The 18,081-nt window shown below is 47.5% G+C and overlaps 2 protein-coding genes across 10 annotated transcripts in view; both read left to right on the top strand.

The window, feature by feature from the left end:
• The first annotated feature begins 244 nt into the window (after nt 1–244).
• Nucleotides 245–18,081, top strand: part of LOC122390467 (dipeptidyl peptidase 3-like) — a 36,733-nt gene continuing 18,896 nt past the window's right edge. Inside the window, exon 1 of one of the 6 annotated variants that reach the window (XM_043383437.1) lies at nt 245–391. The gene's annotated coding sequence lies outside the window, so the exon portion shown is untranslated. Of the gene's footprint in view, nt 392–8,476; nt 9,241–12,956; nt 13,119–18,081 lie in introns of those variants that run through there. The other 5 variants (XM_043383428.1, XM_043383425.1, XM_043383429.1 and 2 more) reach the window with 5 other exon arrangements.
• Nucleotides 307–2,545, top strand: LOC122390470 (28S ribosomal protein S18a, mitochondrial-like). Of its 4 annotated transcripts, none has more exons than XM_043383447.1 (2): nt 307–1,621; nt 1,770–2,545. In XM_043383447.1, exon 2 carries the CDS (start codon nt 1,894–1,896, stop codon nt 2,401–2,403), a length of 510 nt encoding a protein of 169 aa, XP_043239382.1. In that variant the 5' UTR covers nt 307–1,621; nt 1,770–1,893; the 3' UTR covers nt 2,404–2,545. The 4 variants fall into 4 exon arrangements, with proteins under 4 accessions (XP_043239382.1, XP_043239381.1, XP_043239384.1 ...); XM_043383446.1 differs by having other exon boundaries at nt 538–726; XM_043383449.1 differs by having other exon boundaries at nt 553–583.

The raw sequence follows: 18,081 nt of genomic DNA, 5'->3' as shown, positions 1-18,081 counted from the left end.
GACCGCTACCAGGTAAGAGTCCTTTGGGTGGTAGGAAGTAAGGTGGGAGGTTCTTGGCGATTGTTGAATCATGTACGGCTGCCTGAATAATCCATTAGTCGCCTACTTACAATAGATTTGAAGTCAGGTACGGGCACATTGGGTTGAGTCACATGGTGAGTGTTGACAATACAACACGCTCCAAGCAAGGCCCTATATACCGTTCCAAGTTTGAATGGTCGCAGGAAATCCGAACTCTGTATACTGAAAGGGGAAATACTTCAAAAGTCAAGTGCTGCCAAATAAAGCTGCAGTTCTTGCTGCCATATTGTTATGGCTGTCGGGACAAATACTGCGCGGCAATAGCCGAATGGGGGCTAGCTGTACTCTGTAGGCCGCATTTTCTGGAAAAGTAAGTGTTTTTGTTACTTATTGCATTCACCCGAAATATTTTGGTATTTTCCCTGCCGATTTGTTTTGCGTATGGCTCTTATTTCGTCTCTTTTTCTGAGAACTCGCATGAGTTGACTGCGTCATGAACGCCGCAACGCCCACCAATTGGCTATTTACTGAAATTGATGCGCGTAATTTAAGCTCTGCGATGGTATAAATCATCATCCTGTAAAGATGACTTGATATAAAATTATGGACCTTAACGCACTGACCAGTAGATTAATATGGCAGCGGCCTGATTATGATTATTTAGGTGGTGAACTAGCGTAATCTGAGTGATGCCCCATCTCAAAGGTAACCTTTCTCTGACCTTTTCCACATTTTCTGAGTAAGGACCATTTTCTGATCATACACAACCAATTATAAGGTAAATTAAAACCCTTTTACTGAAATTTATCTCCATATGCCAGATGCCTTCATAGTCATAGGCCAATTGTCATGTGCTCTTTGCAAGTGAATTTCAAGAGCCTTGCTCAAATCGTGCCAGGTGCCATGATATCACCATCCATCCAAAGGGTCGAGTGCTGAAAATGACAGTTGAACGAGTATTTACTTTTTTTAGTGTGTGCATGAAATCTCTGAAACGAGCATATTTCTTACCATTTCTATTTAAATACTGGCACATGACATGTGTGCCAGTATACAAATAACAAGCATTCAAGCTCATGAAATATTTGTGTCAGAGGTTCCACACACTGCATCATTTTTATAGAAAAGGAAAAAACTAATTTTTGTGGGTGTTGTAGCCTGCAGATGCTGCTTCTCTCGCAAATAAATGTTTTCACATATATAAATATACGAGGAAACTTGTATATTTACTAGCAGCTACCATAAAAATAGCATGAAGGTTGGATAATGTTTCTTAGAGAAACGAGAAAGGTCATAGGTACATACTCTCCCTATAATTATTACAGTAAATGACTGAAAATTCTGAGAAAGAATTGAGTTTTTTTTTATAAATGAGAGCACTTTTATTTTAAAAGACATTCATCAAATTTAATCCATAATTCTGCTATAGCCAAATGATATTTATTACATACACAGAAGATAAAGAGGATGTTTTTTTTTAAAGAAATTTTGTTCAAACCGATGAATGGGTGGCTATGGGCCCGGGTGCCCCGCTAAGCAGTGCTTGTTGAGTATGACACCACGGACACACCACCCCGCCTTGCCCGCGCCCGGTTCACCGGTGAGAGTTGAGTTGAATTTTGAGTTGAGTTGAGTATGTTTTGGTATTTTATCTAGAATGTATAAGTGAAGCTTCTAAAAATATCAAATATCTAGTGTGTAGTTAACACTGGCTGATGAATTTCCAGTAACAAACTTTACCTTCGCAGGGCTGCTGAATAGTCGACAAATCATTTGGTTGAAGGTCAGTCAAACTGGTTAATTGTATTTCTCACTTTCAATCGGCAGACTATCAAGCACCTATTGTATGTGTTGTTGTCTCGCTGGGTGAAGATGAGCCTGGTGTGGCGCCGTGCGGTCTGCGCCACTGCTCGGACATGTTCAGCGATGGCTCAGCATAAGACCCTCTGCACGGCTCGGCCAGCCCTAGTCAAACAGATCGTCTGCGCCGAGGAGGGCAATGTGACCGTCATCCAGGGCCGAGTTATGCCCTCGCCGCGCGAGAATCGTGTGGTACAGACGGGTGGAAGCACATGTGCCTGTCCACTCTGCCAGCTCCACCTGGACATCAAGCACACGGACGTTCTCATCCTGAGCCAGTTTCTGCGCTCGGACGGCTGCCTGCTGCCGCGGCGCGTCTCGGGCGTGTGTCGGCTGCAGCAGCGGCGCGTTCAGCAGCTGGTGGCCATGGCCCAGAAGGCAGGGCTGATGCCCAACCTAGCGCCTAGTTCGAGCAAACGGGACCCTAGGCGCCGGTTTGGCTATAAGAAATTTAACAAGTACTACGATGAGTCGACTATCCGGGACGTTCAGCCCTTCTCCAGCGCCATGTCTGCGCGTTGACTGCCAGCTGCCGGCTCCCAGCCCTGAGGCCGCTCACGGCGCTCGCCAGCCGAGGGAGCGCGTGGCCGGCGCAGATGCAGTGGCCCCGTGTCCAAGTGTGTGCGACCTTTTGTGTCTGTGTGAATAAATTGTGATCCCTGTTTTTCTCCTGTTATAGAAGCCATGTACGGGGTATGTCAGCAAGTCAGTAACCTTTGATTTAGACATTTCCATGATTTGAGCTCTACAGTATATGTAACCTGAAAGTTACCGATATCAAAATTCTGAGGTGTTCATTTTGTTCACATTGTTGCTTTTATCAATTGCTGAAAGTTTAAAAGCGATTATTCAGTCGGTGTAGCTATTGCGAGCATTGTAACTTTCTCTGAGGTAAGGTCACTTGACGTGACCTAGGGTGACCCTATCATGAACGAGCCGGGTCTAAGATCTTATTCTTCACGTTTGCAGAAAAGACGCACAGTATCAGTTTCAGTAATATAGATGATGCGCCAGCTGCAGCAGGGCCAGGGCACGCTCAGTCCGTTTCCCAGCTGCAGCAAATTTGGTCTGGGCCGAAGCTGGTTTTACTCTGCCTAGCTCCGGCATTTACTCCGGCCAAAGTACGGGCCAGGTCTGTGGCTCTACTGGAGCTGACACACGATCTCAGAGCTCGCCCGCACCACAGCCGGACTTAAGCCGCATCAGCCGTGCCGTACCACAACCGTACTTCACTGCCACAGTAAGCCAGAGCAGCTACGACGCAGCGGGACCTGGCCGTAGGAAGCCGGACTTCAGCCGTGGCGGTGGCAGGGAGCCGGACTTGTGCCATACTTGGCAGTCCGAAACCATACCAACGCGGGAGCGCTACGGGTAAGGCTGGCTAATCGGAATAGAGCAATATCGACCCAACCCCCGGCTCTGATGGCGTTCCGTTAACACCAGCCAAACTCTGGTATGTCGGAGTTGCCGGGGCAAAACGGACCTGAGCCAAATCAAATCGCTGCCGTTGGGTTGTCGGCAAACAGTGAGGACGGAGGGTGGCGATCAGAGGTGCTGCTGCGCTGCCGGCCGTGAGGTCTATGTATGGGACGTGGTCGATCTGTGCGGGTGGGACGGGGACGGAAGGGGTCGCCGGCCGAGTGGTGCTCACTGCTCCGAGGTACCGCGGTGGCGAGCGGTCCACGGGCCGAGTTTCTTGGTGAACGCTTGGTATTGGCCGGTGTTGCCGACAGACGTCTTGTTACTGTGTATGTGAAGCTCTTTATATACAAAATTGGTGCTGACGGTATTTAAATATTGTAAATGATGTATCCATACGATCGTGATTGTCTTGGCTTCTCTGGGCGGGATGAGTACATGACAAGACGAGAGCTTTGGCCGGTGCTAGCGACTATCGAAACATTTGCACGACGGTCTAATGAGTCTGTTGGCGTAGTCCTACTTGCAAATTGCAATAATACAGGCAGGGCTGCGGAGTCGGGCTCGGTCAGAGTCGATTGACGATTGTTTTGGCTGGAGTCTGAGCTGGAGTCGTAGTCGTCGATTTTGGAAGCCGGAGTCTGAGTCAGCGACTCACAGTAGACCTGCGAGGCTGCGGAGCCGGGAGTTTGGAGTCGATAGCTCTGTCCGGAGTAAGTCTGAGTCGGAATCGATTTTGGAAGCCGGAGTCGGATTCTGAGTCACTGAAGATCCATCGACTACGCAGCCCTAGCCTGGATGCAGGCGCGCACACAGGATTTTTGAATGGGGGGGGGGGGGGGGCACGACCTTCGAACTGGGCCCCCCCCCCATGCCGAAGGGCCCCCCCCCCAAAAAAAAATACGGCCCACGGGGCTATATTTCGGTTGGTTTGAAGCTTGAGCAATTGGTTTGTCAATGCATGGTAGGTAAAACAATTATTTCGGTACCAGCTTAATTTTCAAAACATATAGGGTAAGGTGCCTAATTAGCGACCCACTTAATTTGAACCGTCATTGCTCACGCTCTGTAGGTGCCACTGTGTTACTGGCTTGATTTTCGGAGAGATCGTTCATTTTTCTATTAAAATATAGTCATTTTCTGCCCCAATATTCACTAACAGTGCACGGAAAACAGTGCACGAGAGAAGGACTACATGTGCAAAGAGCCAAAGAGAGAGAGACGATTGAAGATCAAGCATATATACCTTGAGGATTGCTGGTTTTGGTGATCTTGCTGGTTGGATTTGCTTATCCTGCATGTGATAATCAAGCATGACGCATGACGAATGAAGAGAGCCTTCCCGCCTAAGCTGCCTGCTACTGCACATCACGCCGCCAAAGCCTGCTGGGTAGTACCTACTGTCTCTGCTAGTCTGCTCCCCCGCCTCCATTTCCCAGCCCATCCCACGGCTCTGTGTGTTCTTGCCCAGTCTTTCCGGTCTTTCCACTTTTTCTTCGCCCCTGAGTGTTGCTTGCTTGTGTGGTGGCTGCTAACTGTGTCGGAATGTCGCGTGGCGTGCGCGGTGGGCGTGGCGGGCGGGGTGGTGGGCGTGGCGGGCATGGTGCTGGTGCTCCATCGCCTGCTGCGGAAATGTCCTCTGTTGCACCTGATGCTGCAGTGAGCCCTTCTGCTGTGACTGCTGCTTCGGCGGCTAGCACCCGCAGAGGACGCAGTGCTAAAGCTAAGGTCCCTGATGAGCAGTTATGCGGAACATGTGGCAAGGATGTTGAAGGTAGCTCTATTGGATGTGATGGATGCCAGGCCTGGGTTCACTGCACTGAGATGTGCTGCGGTCTCTCGTGTGATATGATACAGGCTATTGAAAAGTATGAAGGAGCTGGCATCATGTACATATGCACCAAATGTAGACTTGATTTTAGTCTCACTGCCTGGCATGGGGGCTCTCACGCGAACAGTACTGAGACTCAGCTGGTTGAACTGGTCAAACATCTGTCCCAACAGTTACATGGAATGAGCTCTGTCGTGCAGCAGTTGAAGGCGGAGATTGGCCAGATACGTGCCGGGCCTCCACCTGATCCGTCCTGGCCTAGCCTGTCTGCCTCCAATCCACCAGTGCCTGACGCTGCTGCCACTCCCGGTGCTGCCCAACGTGAAGTCCCCAGATCACCAGCTAACCCTGATGTCCCTCCCGCCTCAGCCTCATCTGAGTACAGGAAAGTTGTTCGAGAGGAGCTGCGTGAGCTGCAGGAGCAGCAAAAGCGCAGGTCTTCCCTGGTCATTCGAGGCCTGGGGGCCCGCTCAGCTAATGCTGCTGTACAGGCTTTCGAACAGGTGACTGATTTCCTGATTCACCAGAAAGTTTCTCTGACTGATGTAGTCCGAATCCCCTCGGAAACTGACCTTTACAGAGGCAAAGTCTGTGATGATGATGTCCGGAAGCTCATACTCGACAGGGCCAAGCAGCTGAAAGACTCTGACCGTTTTGGCTCCGTCTTTATTCGCAGAGATCTAACTTACAAACAGAGATCGGAGCTCCGAGCTAAGCGTGCTGCTACTGTGACTGGCACTGCCTCCAACCCTCACCATACTGCTGATTCTAGGCGCGAGAGCAGAGTACCAGAACCAGCTGTCAACACGAGTGTTCAACCAGCTCGTGTCAGGGACGGGAACCAGGACACCCAGGATGACAACCTCCCGGCCCCTGCTGCCCCGCCCTCTGATGACCACCCTAACAACTCCAACAACAATGATGTCCCTGACCCTGAGTCAAACGTGTAGCTTTGACTACCAGTTCCTACAGCCGCAGCACACTCGTCCTTAACATAAGTCAGTCTAATGTGAACTCGCTAGTCCGTAAGCTGCCGGTGGTGCAAGATTTTATACTGTGTCACAGTGTCCATATCATGTGTATAACGGAATCTCATCTCCTCAGCTCTATGCCAGATTCATTTATCGACATTCCTGGCTTCAGAGTGGTCAGAAAAGATACTGAAGGCTCTTTTGCCAAGCACGGTGTTTGTATCTATGTTAAAAATTGCTTGAAGTTTGAACAAATTGAAACTGATTGTCCTAACACTGTCGCCATTGTATTGCCAGAGTTCAGTGTACATATTGTTGCAGTCTACCGCCCCCCGTCGTCGGAGCCTGAAGCCAATCAGCATCTCTTGGATTTTCTCATTTCTTTTTGTGCAGACCGTGAAGTCGTGCTCATGGGGGACTTCAATCTCCCGTCCCTCGCGTGGGATTCCAGCAGCCCCTCATCTCGCGCGTCAGGCTGTGACACTGATTTCTATGGCACCTTCATGTCGCTTGGATTAACTCAATGGATCTGCGTCCCCACTTACCCCCGCTCTGGAAGCACACTCGATCTTGTGCTTACAACTGAAACTGACAGGATGGGTACTTCTTCGGTACTCCCGCCCCTGCCGGGCTGCGATCACTGCCCGGTGCTTTGTAACTATGTGTTTGACTATTCACCCCCAACCTCCCAATCTAGCACTCAGTTCAGGAAGTGGCACAGGGCGAAATTTGATCGCATCTCCCGCGAACTGAACGTTATTGACTGGAGCGCTGAATTTACAGGCTGCGATGTCAACCAGATGTACACCCGCTTCCTGGACAGACTGTCGCCTCTTATCGACGATTTTGTCCCTACAGGAACTTCCTCTGCTGACAACACCCGTCCTCCATGGAGGACAAACCCCCCTGGCAGCCTCAGACACCGGAGGAGACACGCATGGGAGACGTACAAAAAGATGAGACTTACCCATGGCAGGCGATCTGCAGCGGCCATATCAGCACTCGATACTTTCTTCACCCTCAATCGCTCTCTGAAAAGGTTTGCCCTGGAGTCCCAGGCGTGCTACGAACAGAAACTGCTCCAGGAGTCTGCCTCTAACCCTAAGGCTCTGCATGCACATCTCAGGCGTAAAAAGGTAGGCTGCCCTGGCGTTGGTCCCTTACGACTTTGCAATGACACGCTTTCAGATGACCCTGCTACAATGGCTGAAGCCTTTGCTGAGGCCTTTGAGAGCGTCTTCGGCCGCGGTCCCCCCAACCCTAACCAGTCCCCTCACGAAACAGCGGACTCTGTTATGCCACCCGTTGACTTCTCTGTTGACGAGGTTCTTGCAGTGCTGCGATCTCTGGACCCCCACTCAGCTGCTGGCCCAGACAACCTTCACCCATCGCTCTTACGAGCTTGTGCAAACAGCCTAGCATTTCCCTTGTTTGTTATTTTCAGACAGTCACTCAGAGAACGTCGCCTACCTGCTTCTTGGAAGATATCCGTCGTAATTCCTTTATTCAAGAAGGGCTCGAGGTATAACCCCCTGAACTATCGTCCCATCAGCTTGACCTCGGTGTCTTGCAAATGTCTAGAGCGCCTGATCTGCCAGCAGCTTACAACCTACCTGGAAGAGAACTCTATGCTGACAAATAATCAATTCGGTTTCAGAGCCGGGAGATCCACTCAGGATCAGCTGATCCTTGTATATGACGAGGTGTCTAAATGGCTTGATGATGGCTGTGTTACTGACCTCGTGATGTTTGACTTTGCCAAAGCATTTGATGTTGTCTCTCACCCTATCCTTCGCAAGCTTCGCATGATCGGCATTGCAGAGCCCCTCATCTACTGGATTGAAGATTTTCTGATTGGTCGATCTCTGTCTGTGTCAGTGAAAGGTGTACTGAGCAAAACTCGCCCCGTGTCCAGTGGGGTCCCACAGGGCTCGGTCCTTGGTCCGATTTTGTTTTTAGTTTTCATTAACCATATTGGTAGCAGTCTCGCATCTAGTCACAAGATTTTCGCTGACGATCTGAAGCTTTACATGAAAGTTGCCCACAGCTCAGCAGACGCATATGACCATGCCTCCTCGCTTTGTCAACAGGACATCACTGCCCTGCACCGTATTTCTTCGTCATGGGACCTTCGCCTGAACCGTGACAAATGTGTGGTCATACGTTTTCAGAGCAAGGCTCAATCCCAATCTCTTCCACCTCCAGTGTATGACATCGATAATTCCCCGATTCGAGTTGTCCCCTCCCATCCGGATCTCGGAGTACTGGTGGACTCGAGCCTCAAATTCCACGACCACATATCCGCTACTGTCCACAAGGCCGCAGGTCTTTCTCAAAACCTCCTGAGGAGCACGGTGTGCCGATCTCCGGACTTTATGCTGACACTTTTCCGTACTCACATAAGACCAGTTATCGAGTACTGCTCGTGTGTGTGGCACACTGGGTACCTGGGGGACCTGCGCGCTCTGGAGTCGGTCCAGCGTCGCTGGACCAAGCATATCGCTGGCCTGTCGAGTCTGGATTATCGGTCCCGGCTCTCATCGCTGAACTTGTATTCAACTCAAGGCAGACTGCTAAGGGCTGATATGATTCAGTACTGGAAGGTGTTCCATGGCAAATGTGCGGTGTCCCCCGCTGACTTGTTCACTCTACCTCCTCAGTTAGGCATGCGCGGACATTGCTTTAAGATTTTCCATTCCCGCTCGCAGACTGATGTCAGGCGTAGGTCATTCTCGGTGCGCGGTGTGAGACTATGGAACTCCCTCCCGGAGCACGTCGTAATGGAACCTAACTACAAAACCTTTAAGGGTTTGCTGGCGGAAGCCCTAGGCGACGCTCTGTATGACTTTCCCTAACCGCCTTGTTTTGTTCTCCGTCTTGCGAAATGCACTGTACCATGGACACATTTAAAGTTGCATTGACTTTGTCTTTCTCCTGCATCAATTATGTACAACATAACTACTCTTGTTTGCATCTTGAACCATGCCTGTTTTCGCGCAAACATATGTGCAGGCGCTCCACTCCGGTAGTAGCAACTGCTGGTGCGCCTTGTGTCTGCGGGTTCCTACTGTATCCCTGCCTACTCCTTCCCCTGTCTGCAGACGTGAGATTGGGAACCCCACCAGGTGAGTGAACCAGGTGAGTAACTTATTTGTAGTGAGCATTTTGGCAAACCATTGCAAAAAACGCTAATAGGGAACTCCTCCCGATTAGCGACCGGGGAGGGTCGCTAATAAGTCTATGGGTTTCCCCATATTAAAAATGGCAAAAAATGCGACGCCTGAAAAGATGAAATATGATCTCAAAAAAGGTAGCCTATACGCAAAGCACTCAATCACTCGAACAGGAACGTAGGGGAAAAAGGGTGTATTGCGCCCTCCTAACCAATTGCGCCCGCCCATATTCCCACGAATTCAATGGCATGTTAAAGGGACCATCCCACCTTAACATTAGTTTTGAGTTGAGATAGCCAAGTTTGCGGCCAGGCTCAGAAACCACCATTTATCCTGAGGGCTGTTCACGGGCCCTGTGTGCGGTTGGACCGCACACAGCCTCCAAGCCCCGCCCACTGCGTCCCTACGTCAGCCTTCCGTCACCGCACACAGCGACCGGCGACCGCTATGGCCGGTCGGAGGGGTGTTCACGGGCACCGCACACTGCTGCGTGCGGTGTGTGCGGTACGTCCAGCAGGCGTGGGGGTAGGGGATGGGTAGGCGGCTCTGACGTCACGGCTGCGTGCGGTGGACGGTCCGCTGTGGCCAGTCCCGACCGGCCACAGCGGTCGCTGTGTGCGGTGACGCAAGGCTGACGTAGGGACGCAGTGGGCGGAGCTTGGAGGCTGTGTGCGGTCCGACCGCACACAGGGTCCGTGAACAGCCCTCGGGACTGGCCACAGCGGACTGTCCACCGCACGCAGCCGTGACGTCAGAGCCGCCTACCCATCCCCTACCCCCACGCCTGCTGGACGCACCGCACACACCGCACGCAGCAGTGTGCGGTGCCCGTGAACACCCCTCTGGTCGCAACCCCCGCAGGTTTATGGTGTTCAAGAAATTTCTTCCCTTTACTTGCAGGGTGGGACCAGCTTAGTCCCTATCTCTTAACCATTAGCGGTTTTTCGATGACGTCAGCAGTCATTTCAACGCCCGCCATTCCTTGAACCCGAGTTTTGCTGACCTTGAGCTCCCTTTTTTATCAACGTGAAATCCGTCGTCGGCGCTGACATGAGAAAGCCTATTGCTTTTCATTTTAATTTGAATATTAGAAGATACCCACCACTGGAACTTGGACTGATATTATACCAAGGCCGAATATGATCAAGCTGCCTGCTATATCTGGAGCTTGGTGTTCAACTTCAACATGGAATAAAAAACAAAATATCAAAGCAAACTGGATATGGTACTGCAAGTGAAAGTCCAAAGAAATTTGAAGAGCTGACAATTGACATTAATTCTTTTCCTGTAAGGTTTCCATATGGAAATCACACCATGAAGAAATATGTTTGATGTTAACAGTTGAAAGGGGATTGATCTTCCAGTTTTGACGAAAGACGCTGCTGACTGTCTTTGGAAAAGGATGTCGGCATGAGGTGCAATTGTGCTTGTGAAGTGGTTATAACTGGTCTTTTCACAGTATTAAATTAAATGTGCCATTGCAGCCAAGTGTGTTATCATATAAGGTAAAATCAAAACTACAATGTTGGTTTTACGAGCATTGAGAAGGCTGGTAGGTAACACCTGCCTGTGCTCGTAAATCACATGCTGCCAAAGTATTCTAAATTAATTTTATCATACACTTTTGTTGTCCAGAATGGTTGCACTATTGTTTGGTATCATATTATTCCATGTAAATATGGTAGTGTAAAGTCCGACCAACATGTTACCAGATTTGAAGCTGTTACGTTACCTAAGTACCTGTTTTTTACTGGCGTGGTGAATGTCACCTGGATTTTGTTTTGAGGTGCAGACCTTGTAACTCTGACTACATGGGTTTGAAACTATTATCTATTCTGTTTTTACTGGCCTGGTGAATGGCGACTGATGTTCGTGGATGGCACTGAAACAAATTTTGAGTGTCATGTACAGTGTTTTAATACAATGCTGAGGGCTGAAAGTTGTCTTGTTTAGAGTGGTGAACGTTCAGGATATGCCAGCCACCATGGTGGGTCAGAGTTAATGTGTTGCAACTTGCAGTCAGTTCGGCTTCGGCAAGCACATGGATGGGCATACGCATCAAGACCTGCTCTGCCATACTTTCAGCCAATTTTACCTAGGTAAGTCTTTTCTTTTTTTCTGCCAAAAGCTATGACATTGTGAATTTCAGTGCTGTGGCCTGTGTGTAGCTTTCAGGAAAGCAATTCTTAATAAAGCTCTGATAAAGTGCAAAATCAGCAATGCAGCCCTCTATTACATTTTCTACAACATCTTACTTGTTCCTTGCATGGAGAGAAAAATGCAATGTTATGAATTCGTTTATTCACATAATTTGACAAGCATGCAGTTACCTGCTACTATCACTGCACAAAACAGAGCAGAAAACATAAGTTGATCAAACACAAGACACAACAGAAGTTTACAACATAGGGCTGCCGAACCTGCTTCCTCCCACCACAGTTGATGCCATTTCCTAGCCTGGCTTGATGTGAGCACTGAATAGCTGCTCTGTCTAATTACAGCTCACTACCATTCAACTTAAACTACTATCTTTAAAGTAAGAGTGAGAGCGTTCAGTGTTCATAGCAGCTCGACAGACGACAGACAACAAACATCTTGACAAACCAACCAGTATTTGATTTGGCTAATGATTTATGTGCTTGTTGTATCATGGCCAAACTACTTTAACAGCAATAATCCCTGTTTCATCTTGATCTTGCTTTTATTTCCATTTGAACTCAGATCTTGAAACAATCATCTGAAGTGATATCATCTACTGGCTTCTGTTTCTCTTGAAAGAAAGTTTAAACAACAATGATAAACTAAGGCAGGAGATGTGAGTTGTGGCAGTAGATTTTTGATTCAACATATGTCAACCTTATATTGCTTGAGACCTCTGTGACAGACAAACAAATATTTATAGTTTTTTGATAGTTTGGATTCTTGGCTTGATTTAGCAGATCAGCTGTGAACCTTGACTTTGAAATCACATAAATGTCATGGTACCCGAACGAATCCTCGCATGACATTTCTTCGTAGCACAATTTTTCGTCCGCATTTCTTCGTCTACAAATCTTCGTCGGTGCATTTATTTGTCCCTCAATGCTTACTTTTGCATATAGGTATTTGCGTTGAAGAAGAAATGCGAGCCGATTTTCATATACCCTGATGCGAGACAAAGTAATGGGATACGAATAAATGCCCTGACGAAGATTTGCAGACGAAGAATTGCGATACGAAGAAATGCCATAAGAAGATTGTCCTGGAATCCTTTATTGGCCATCATATATTGACCTTGATAAGATAAACGCATCATTCGCGCAATATTTGTCGCACTTTGATACCAAACTATTGCTTCCAAATGCCGACGTAAAGAAAACCTTTACGTGACGTCATAGAAACAGCGGAGTTCCCAAAAAGTAAACAAAAATAAAAGTCTTATATCTCGAAAACGGGTGAACATTTTCCGGTAAAATTTGGTAGATGTTCATTTTCGCTCTTTGTGATTCACGCTACATCACTTTTATGCCAGTTCATTAACTTTTTTGAAGGTGGGAGGGTCCCTTTAAGCATTTTGTTTTCGAAAACATTATTTTCACCACTGGATAGTTCCTTTTATGGCCCAAGCTCTCCGATGAAGCCAATCAGCATGGATTAGTCATTAGAGATAACTGGATGGGGCACTCCGGCGACTTTAGCGTCACACGGCCGTTATGCGCATGCGCGAGGAACATACACGACCGCGACCTTGGCGCCTGTTGTAAACTCAATGGCGGAGTGCTTTGCGGCGATCGTTATTTTGCTTTTACGTGTGATTACGTGTGTTTAAAGAAGAAGTTGGGGCGGCATATTTTATATTGAAAGGTGAGAAATGCAGTGAAGGTAAAAGTTTGGTCTCAATAGCTATAATTGATGAAATAACGCCATGCTCTGAAAACAACACCGTTTTGGCAAGAAGCATAAATCGGTGAATATCTCTTTGATACGGTAGGCTAAGTAGATGTGAGGTAGTGGGTTTTATTCAGAATCGTTCCGAGAATCGATGGCATGTAGAATTAAATGAATATTCATGTGTGGTAATAGGAGAATGGCCTTTGAACTGGTGACTACAAATATGGCGCACATTGTTCATCACAGATTACACTGCTTTTACATTGGTTTGGAATAGTTTGCCTTATTATAAGAATAATGCAAAATAAATACATTTTAAGGATACTGGAATGCATTCTTATTTAGCCCCACATTCATTTCAGACCTTAACTACAAGTTACAACACTATAATGACTTATAATGCTGCATATCAAAATAGGTATCTTCCACAGCGCAAAGTATTATATGTTGAGCTTGAAGTGTTGTCTGGATTGAACAGTTTATTTGTAAACCTTTTTTCATGAACTGACAAGATTTATAATAAATATACTATTAAAATATGGTCACAGAATTATTATCTTCCACCTACCAATAATTTTTCGTTACGAGTTTACGCTTCTTCAAGGAGTTCTTGATTGCAATCATTTTATCATAAATAGTTAATACCTTTTTTTAGGAAAAATGGAAATTTATGTCTAGTAAGAAGCTAAATTCCTCCTATAAAAATGAAATGATTAATATTTTATCAAATATACAAGGAAGTGCATTCGTATTTCTACCTATCTTGTATTCAGGAACATTTCGTTCTTATAATGCTTTCTAATAATATAACTCAATTAATATTACTATTATTTTATAAATATGCATTGAAATTGAGTTGATTCTTCATAATATCCACCTATTACATCTAATCACATCTGTACCTTTTCCACTTTCCAGTTTGACCAGCTACCAGCCATTGGTTCTGGATCAGCCTGTTTTATGAGCACTGGACTGGAAGGATGGGGACTGGGGCTGGGGCAAGATCATGATGGCAATGCTTGTGTGGTGCCTTGAGTGTTAAGCATGTATGTGTATTGGGTGTTGTATACAGTGCCTTCGTGTTAATGTTTGTAAATGCCAGTGTTTGCTTAATTTAACTGTTTGATTGATGCTTAGGGATGACATTGGGCAATAATGTATGTATTGCTAGGATGTTTGATATTGAAAGTAGTTTTGTGTATCACTTATGTTTATAAAGACCAATGGACACCTGAACCCTGATGCGTTAAGGCGTGGAGATCTACTGGTCATGTTTGTATCGATACGTCTCCACTTCCCTACTTGCCCCTTGTTCTATCAATGGCCTCCGTTACTGGAGGGCAGTGGGCACTGATCAGTGTTTTTTTAGATGTCTGTGAACTTGTCCGTCCTTGGGAGTTGTTTCTGATGGGCTTTTGTTTTGAAGAAAGCTAATGCTGAGCGCTGTAGATCGGTGAGTTTTTGTTGCAAATAGAATCGTCTCATTCAGCATTCTGTTTACTCATGGCATTTGCTAACTTAATGTGCGGGTGTGTCGGTTCCTGTATAGCTTCTGGTGTATTATAATTCTTTGGGGCGTTAAATAAGAGAATAGGGGCATACATACAGTGGGCCGATTCGACCGTCGACAGGCGGAGCTGAGCTTCAGGCGAGACCGGCATGTCTCGGTAATGCAAGCACTGGAGGGAAATGGTTCTCCTCGAACTGCCCTAGTGCCCTCACCAGTCGCCAAGGAGCCGGGTGGGGTGGCTGGCTATCAGCTCAGAACAAATATGGGTGATCAGTGATGAGGTGAGTTGGTTGTGAGGATGTAGAGGACGAACATGCGCAGAAACTGTGGGCGGAATCCGCGATTCGATCGTCGTTAAGCGGGCTAACCTATCCGAGCGACCACGATTTTTATGAAATCGAGCACATTGCACACGTGTAGCATCGTGCTGACTACCCGTTGACACCCACCCACCCATCTATAGGCCCCAATAGCGCAGCTTGAAACGGCGAGGAGCGTAAGATACGGCCGCCGCTAATGCTCTCAGCCGGCCCGGGCGCCCGGCGGTCGTGTACGTTGTTAGTTCCGGGTTCCGCCACCAGGCGGCCGCCGGCCGCGGCGGTGTGACGCGTAGATCAAAGGGTACCGCCGAGAGTGCCCCATCCAGGTATCTCTTATCCATGCAATCAGCAAGGCTCATTACGCCATCAAAGATATTACGGCGTTTTCTTAACTTTTTTGCAGCATTTTGAACCGTTGGCTATAAGAATAGGCGATACATGTGTGATTTTGAGTGATATTTGGAAAGAAAAATCCTTTTTTCATTATATTTCACTGAAACAGTAAACATCCTTCAGCATCTTTATGGTAACTTCTACGCTTTTATTAAAAAGTACCTCAATTTTAATTGCGCCCATGGCAATTGCGCCAGGGGGGCGCAAATAGAATAATGGTGTAGCTATTGTATTACGACAGTATGAATGCATCATTAACTGATTGCAATAAAGAAGGAGTTTAATGTCAGGCAGGGGAGCAGCCCTCTGTCGCCAGTCCGCAAATTATTTCTCTTGTCAAACTTATAATGTAGCTGCCATTTGGGCTATGAACTTGTGTAACTGACAAAATACGACATTTTCAACATGGACACAGGCGTGAGAGGTGACAGATATGATACAAAGTAAAAACTGATGTCAAAAAAGTTGTAGAAGCAATACAAAATATTAATTTTGAGAGAAACGATTGAAAATATAACCGTCTAGGCGCATACGTTCATATATATCTAGTCGGTTACATCAAACGTTTTCGGACACAAATGAAGTTATTTACCTGCGCAAAACAACATCGTAATTTATATCTACATTTATTATTATATTATATTATTATATATATCGAGCTTGATTCACATAACACATGTTCAAGTAAGCCACAATGACATAGAATGCCGGAGTGTATGCATTCCGTCTCCTTTGCTTAGCCATGTTAAAGGATAGGGCGCAATTGGATTCTAACTGCGCCATCCCCCTGGCGCAATTTACAGCAGTTGTTGGTAAATGCGCCCTTTTGCATGTTTCTGAAAAAGCAATTGTCAGAAGCAAACGAAACATTCTTTATTGATCGGGAGGCTCTTAAATCGTAGCTAATGAGTTCCTCTTTGAAATGGTTACCAGTGCATGCTTATATCTCCAGCAGTTTTCTTACGATTAGCGTTTTTCCATAAGGTGGCGCAATTCACCCTCCTTCCCCTACTTTATCCAACACATTTACGTAAGTAAAAACTGATCACGTGATGCACCGAAGGCGAAAAGAAGGCGGACACCCAAATTTTGCGGGCTATCTTGTATGATATTCGAGGTCCGCGCTGAATTCGGCACCCCTGCAGTCGGTGACGACATTTGGCATCCCCTGCCACACATTGCAAGCTTCACCAACACCTCATTTTCATTTCTCTCTTTTCCACTTTCTTTCCCTTCTTGAGCTATTTGCGACCATGTCAGGCGCAAATAGGAAATATGAGTTGCGACACATTTTTAACCGCCATGCTGTGCACAGTTGAGCGATTCACTATGGGAAAACGGCAATCAATTAGAAAAGGAATGTCGATTAAGAATAAAGAAGGTGCATCATCCTAATGTGCATCGCTTTTTGTCAGAGAGGGCCCAAATACACACGTTTTGGATAAGAAACTCGTCATTTTTATTTAAACTCACCTGAAACGTCCCACAAGAAACATCGACGACCGGAAAATGATTTATTTTGATAACCAAAGTATAGCTGACCTTTTAACGATGTTTTTACCCCGTTTTCTCCTGCCAGTTTTTCTGTAGGGAGGTAGGTCGCAAATCGGAAAGGGTCGCTAATTAGGCACCTTACCCTATATTTTTACGCTAGCCAGGGGCGTAGGCAGGGGGGGGGCCACTGGGCCATGGCCCCCCCCCCCCTTGGGCGCCGAAGGCGCCCTTTGCGATTGGAGGGCGCCGAAGGCGCCCTCCAATCGCAAATGCAATTGTGATATAATCGAATCGAAAAACAATCGCGACTGGAGGGCGCCCTCCAATCGCGAATGTGTTTACAGGGAAAATACGGATGGAGGGCGCCCTCGGAGGACGCCCATTCCAAATACGCCCTCCAAATACGGTTGGAGGGCTCCCTCGGGCGCCCTCCAACCACATTTGTAGGCTGTAGCTCTCTAAGCGAAACGGTGGTCGCCAATGTAAGCCGCTGTCCTGTAAATAAGCGCCCTCTCACCCGAAGGCGCCCTCCTGTAGGTCGCCACCCTGCTACACATTGCCGCCCTTCTGCTGATCGGCGTCCTCATAATTATTGGCGCTCTCCTACCTATTGAGCCCTCATGTGAAATTTTGAAGGCCGCCTTTCTCCCTTTTGGCACCCTCTTGTTCAGTGCCGCCCTCCTACCCATTGGTTCCCTAGTCCTTCCTGTTGAATGTTAATCGGGACCCTTCTCCTATTGGCGCCCTCGTGTAGATCGCCGCCCTCCTAACCACTGGCACCCTCCTGTTGATCACCGCCCTCCTATCCACTGGCACCTTCCTGTTGACCAGCGCCCTCCGCACAGACGCCCTCCTGTTCGTGTCATCCTCTTGAGCAAAGGCGCCCTCCTCACCATTGCCACCCCCATTTTAATCGTCACCCTTCCGCTCATTGGCGACTTCCAGTTGATGACCGCCCTCCCACCTATTGGCGACCTCTTGTTGATCGCCACCCTCCTATTGGTGCTCTCCTGTTCCTCGCCACCCTCTTACCTGGTGGCGCCCTCCTGTTGATTGTTGATCGGCGCCCTCCTACCTATTGGTGCCCTCCTGTTGATCGCTGCCCTTCTATCCATTGGCGCCCTCCTGCTGCTCGCCAACTTCCTACCTATCGGTGCCCTACTGTCGAAACTCGGGATGTTGATCGGGGCTCTTCTACCTATTAGTGCCCTCCTGTGGA

This window comes from Amphibalanus amphitrite, unplaced genomic scaffold, assembly GCF_019059575.1.
Source record: "Amphibalanus amphitrite isolate SeventyFive unplaced genomic scaffold, NRLGWU_Aamphi_draft 000397F_arrow, whole genome shotgun sequence".
In the NCBI taxonomy this organism is placed as follows: Eukaryota; Metazoa; Arthropoda; class Thecostraca; order Balanomorpha; family Balanidae; genus Amphibalanus; species Amphibalanus amphitrite.
The sequence above is the reverse complement of the archived record's forward strand: the minus strand, read 5'-3'. Positions and strand labels throughout refer to the sequence as shown.

Bases quoted from the DNA above. Each gene is read 5' to 3' on its own strand.
- LOC122390470 (XM_043383447.1), top strand. From the start codon at position 1,894: ATGAGCCTGGTGTGGCGCCGTGCGGTCTGCGCCACTGCTCGGACATGT.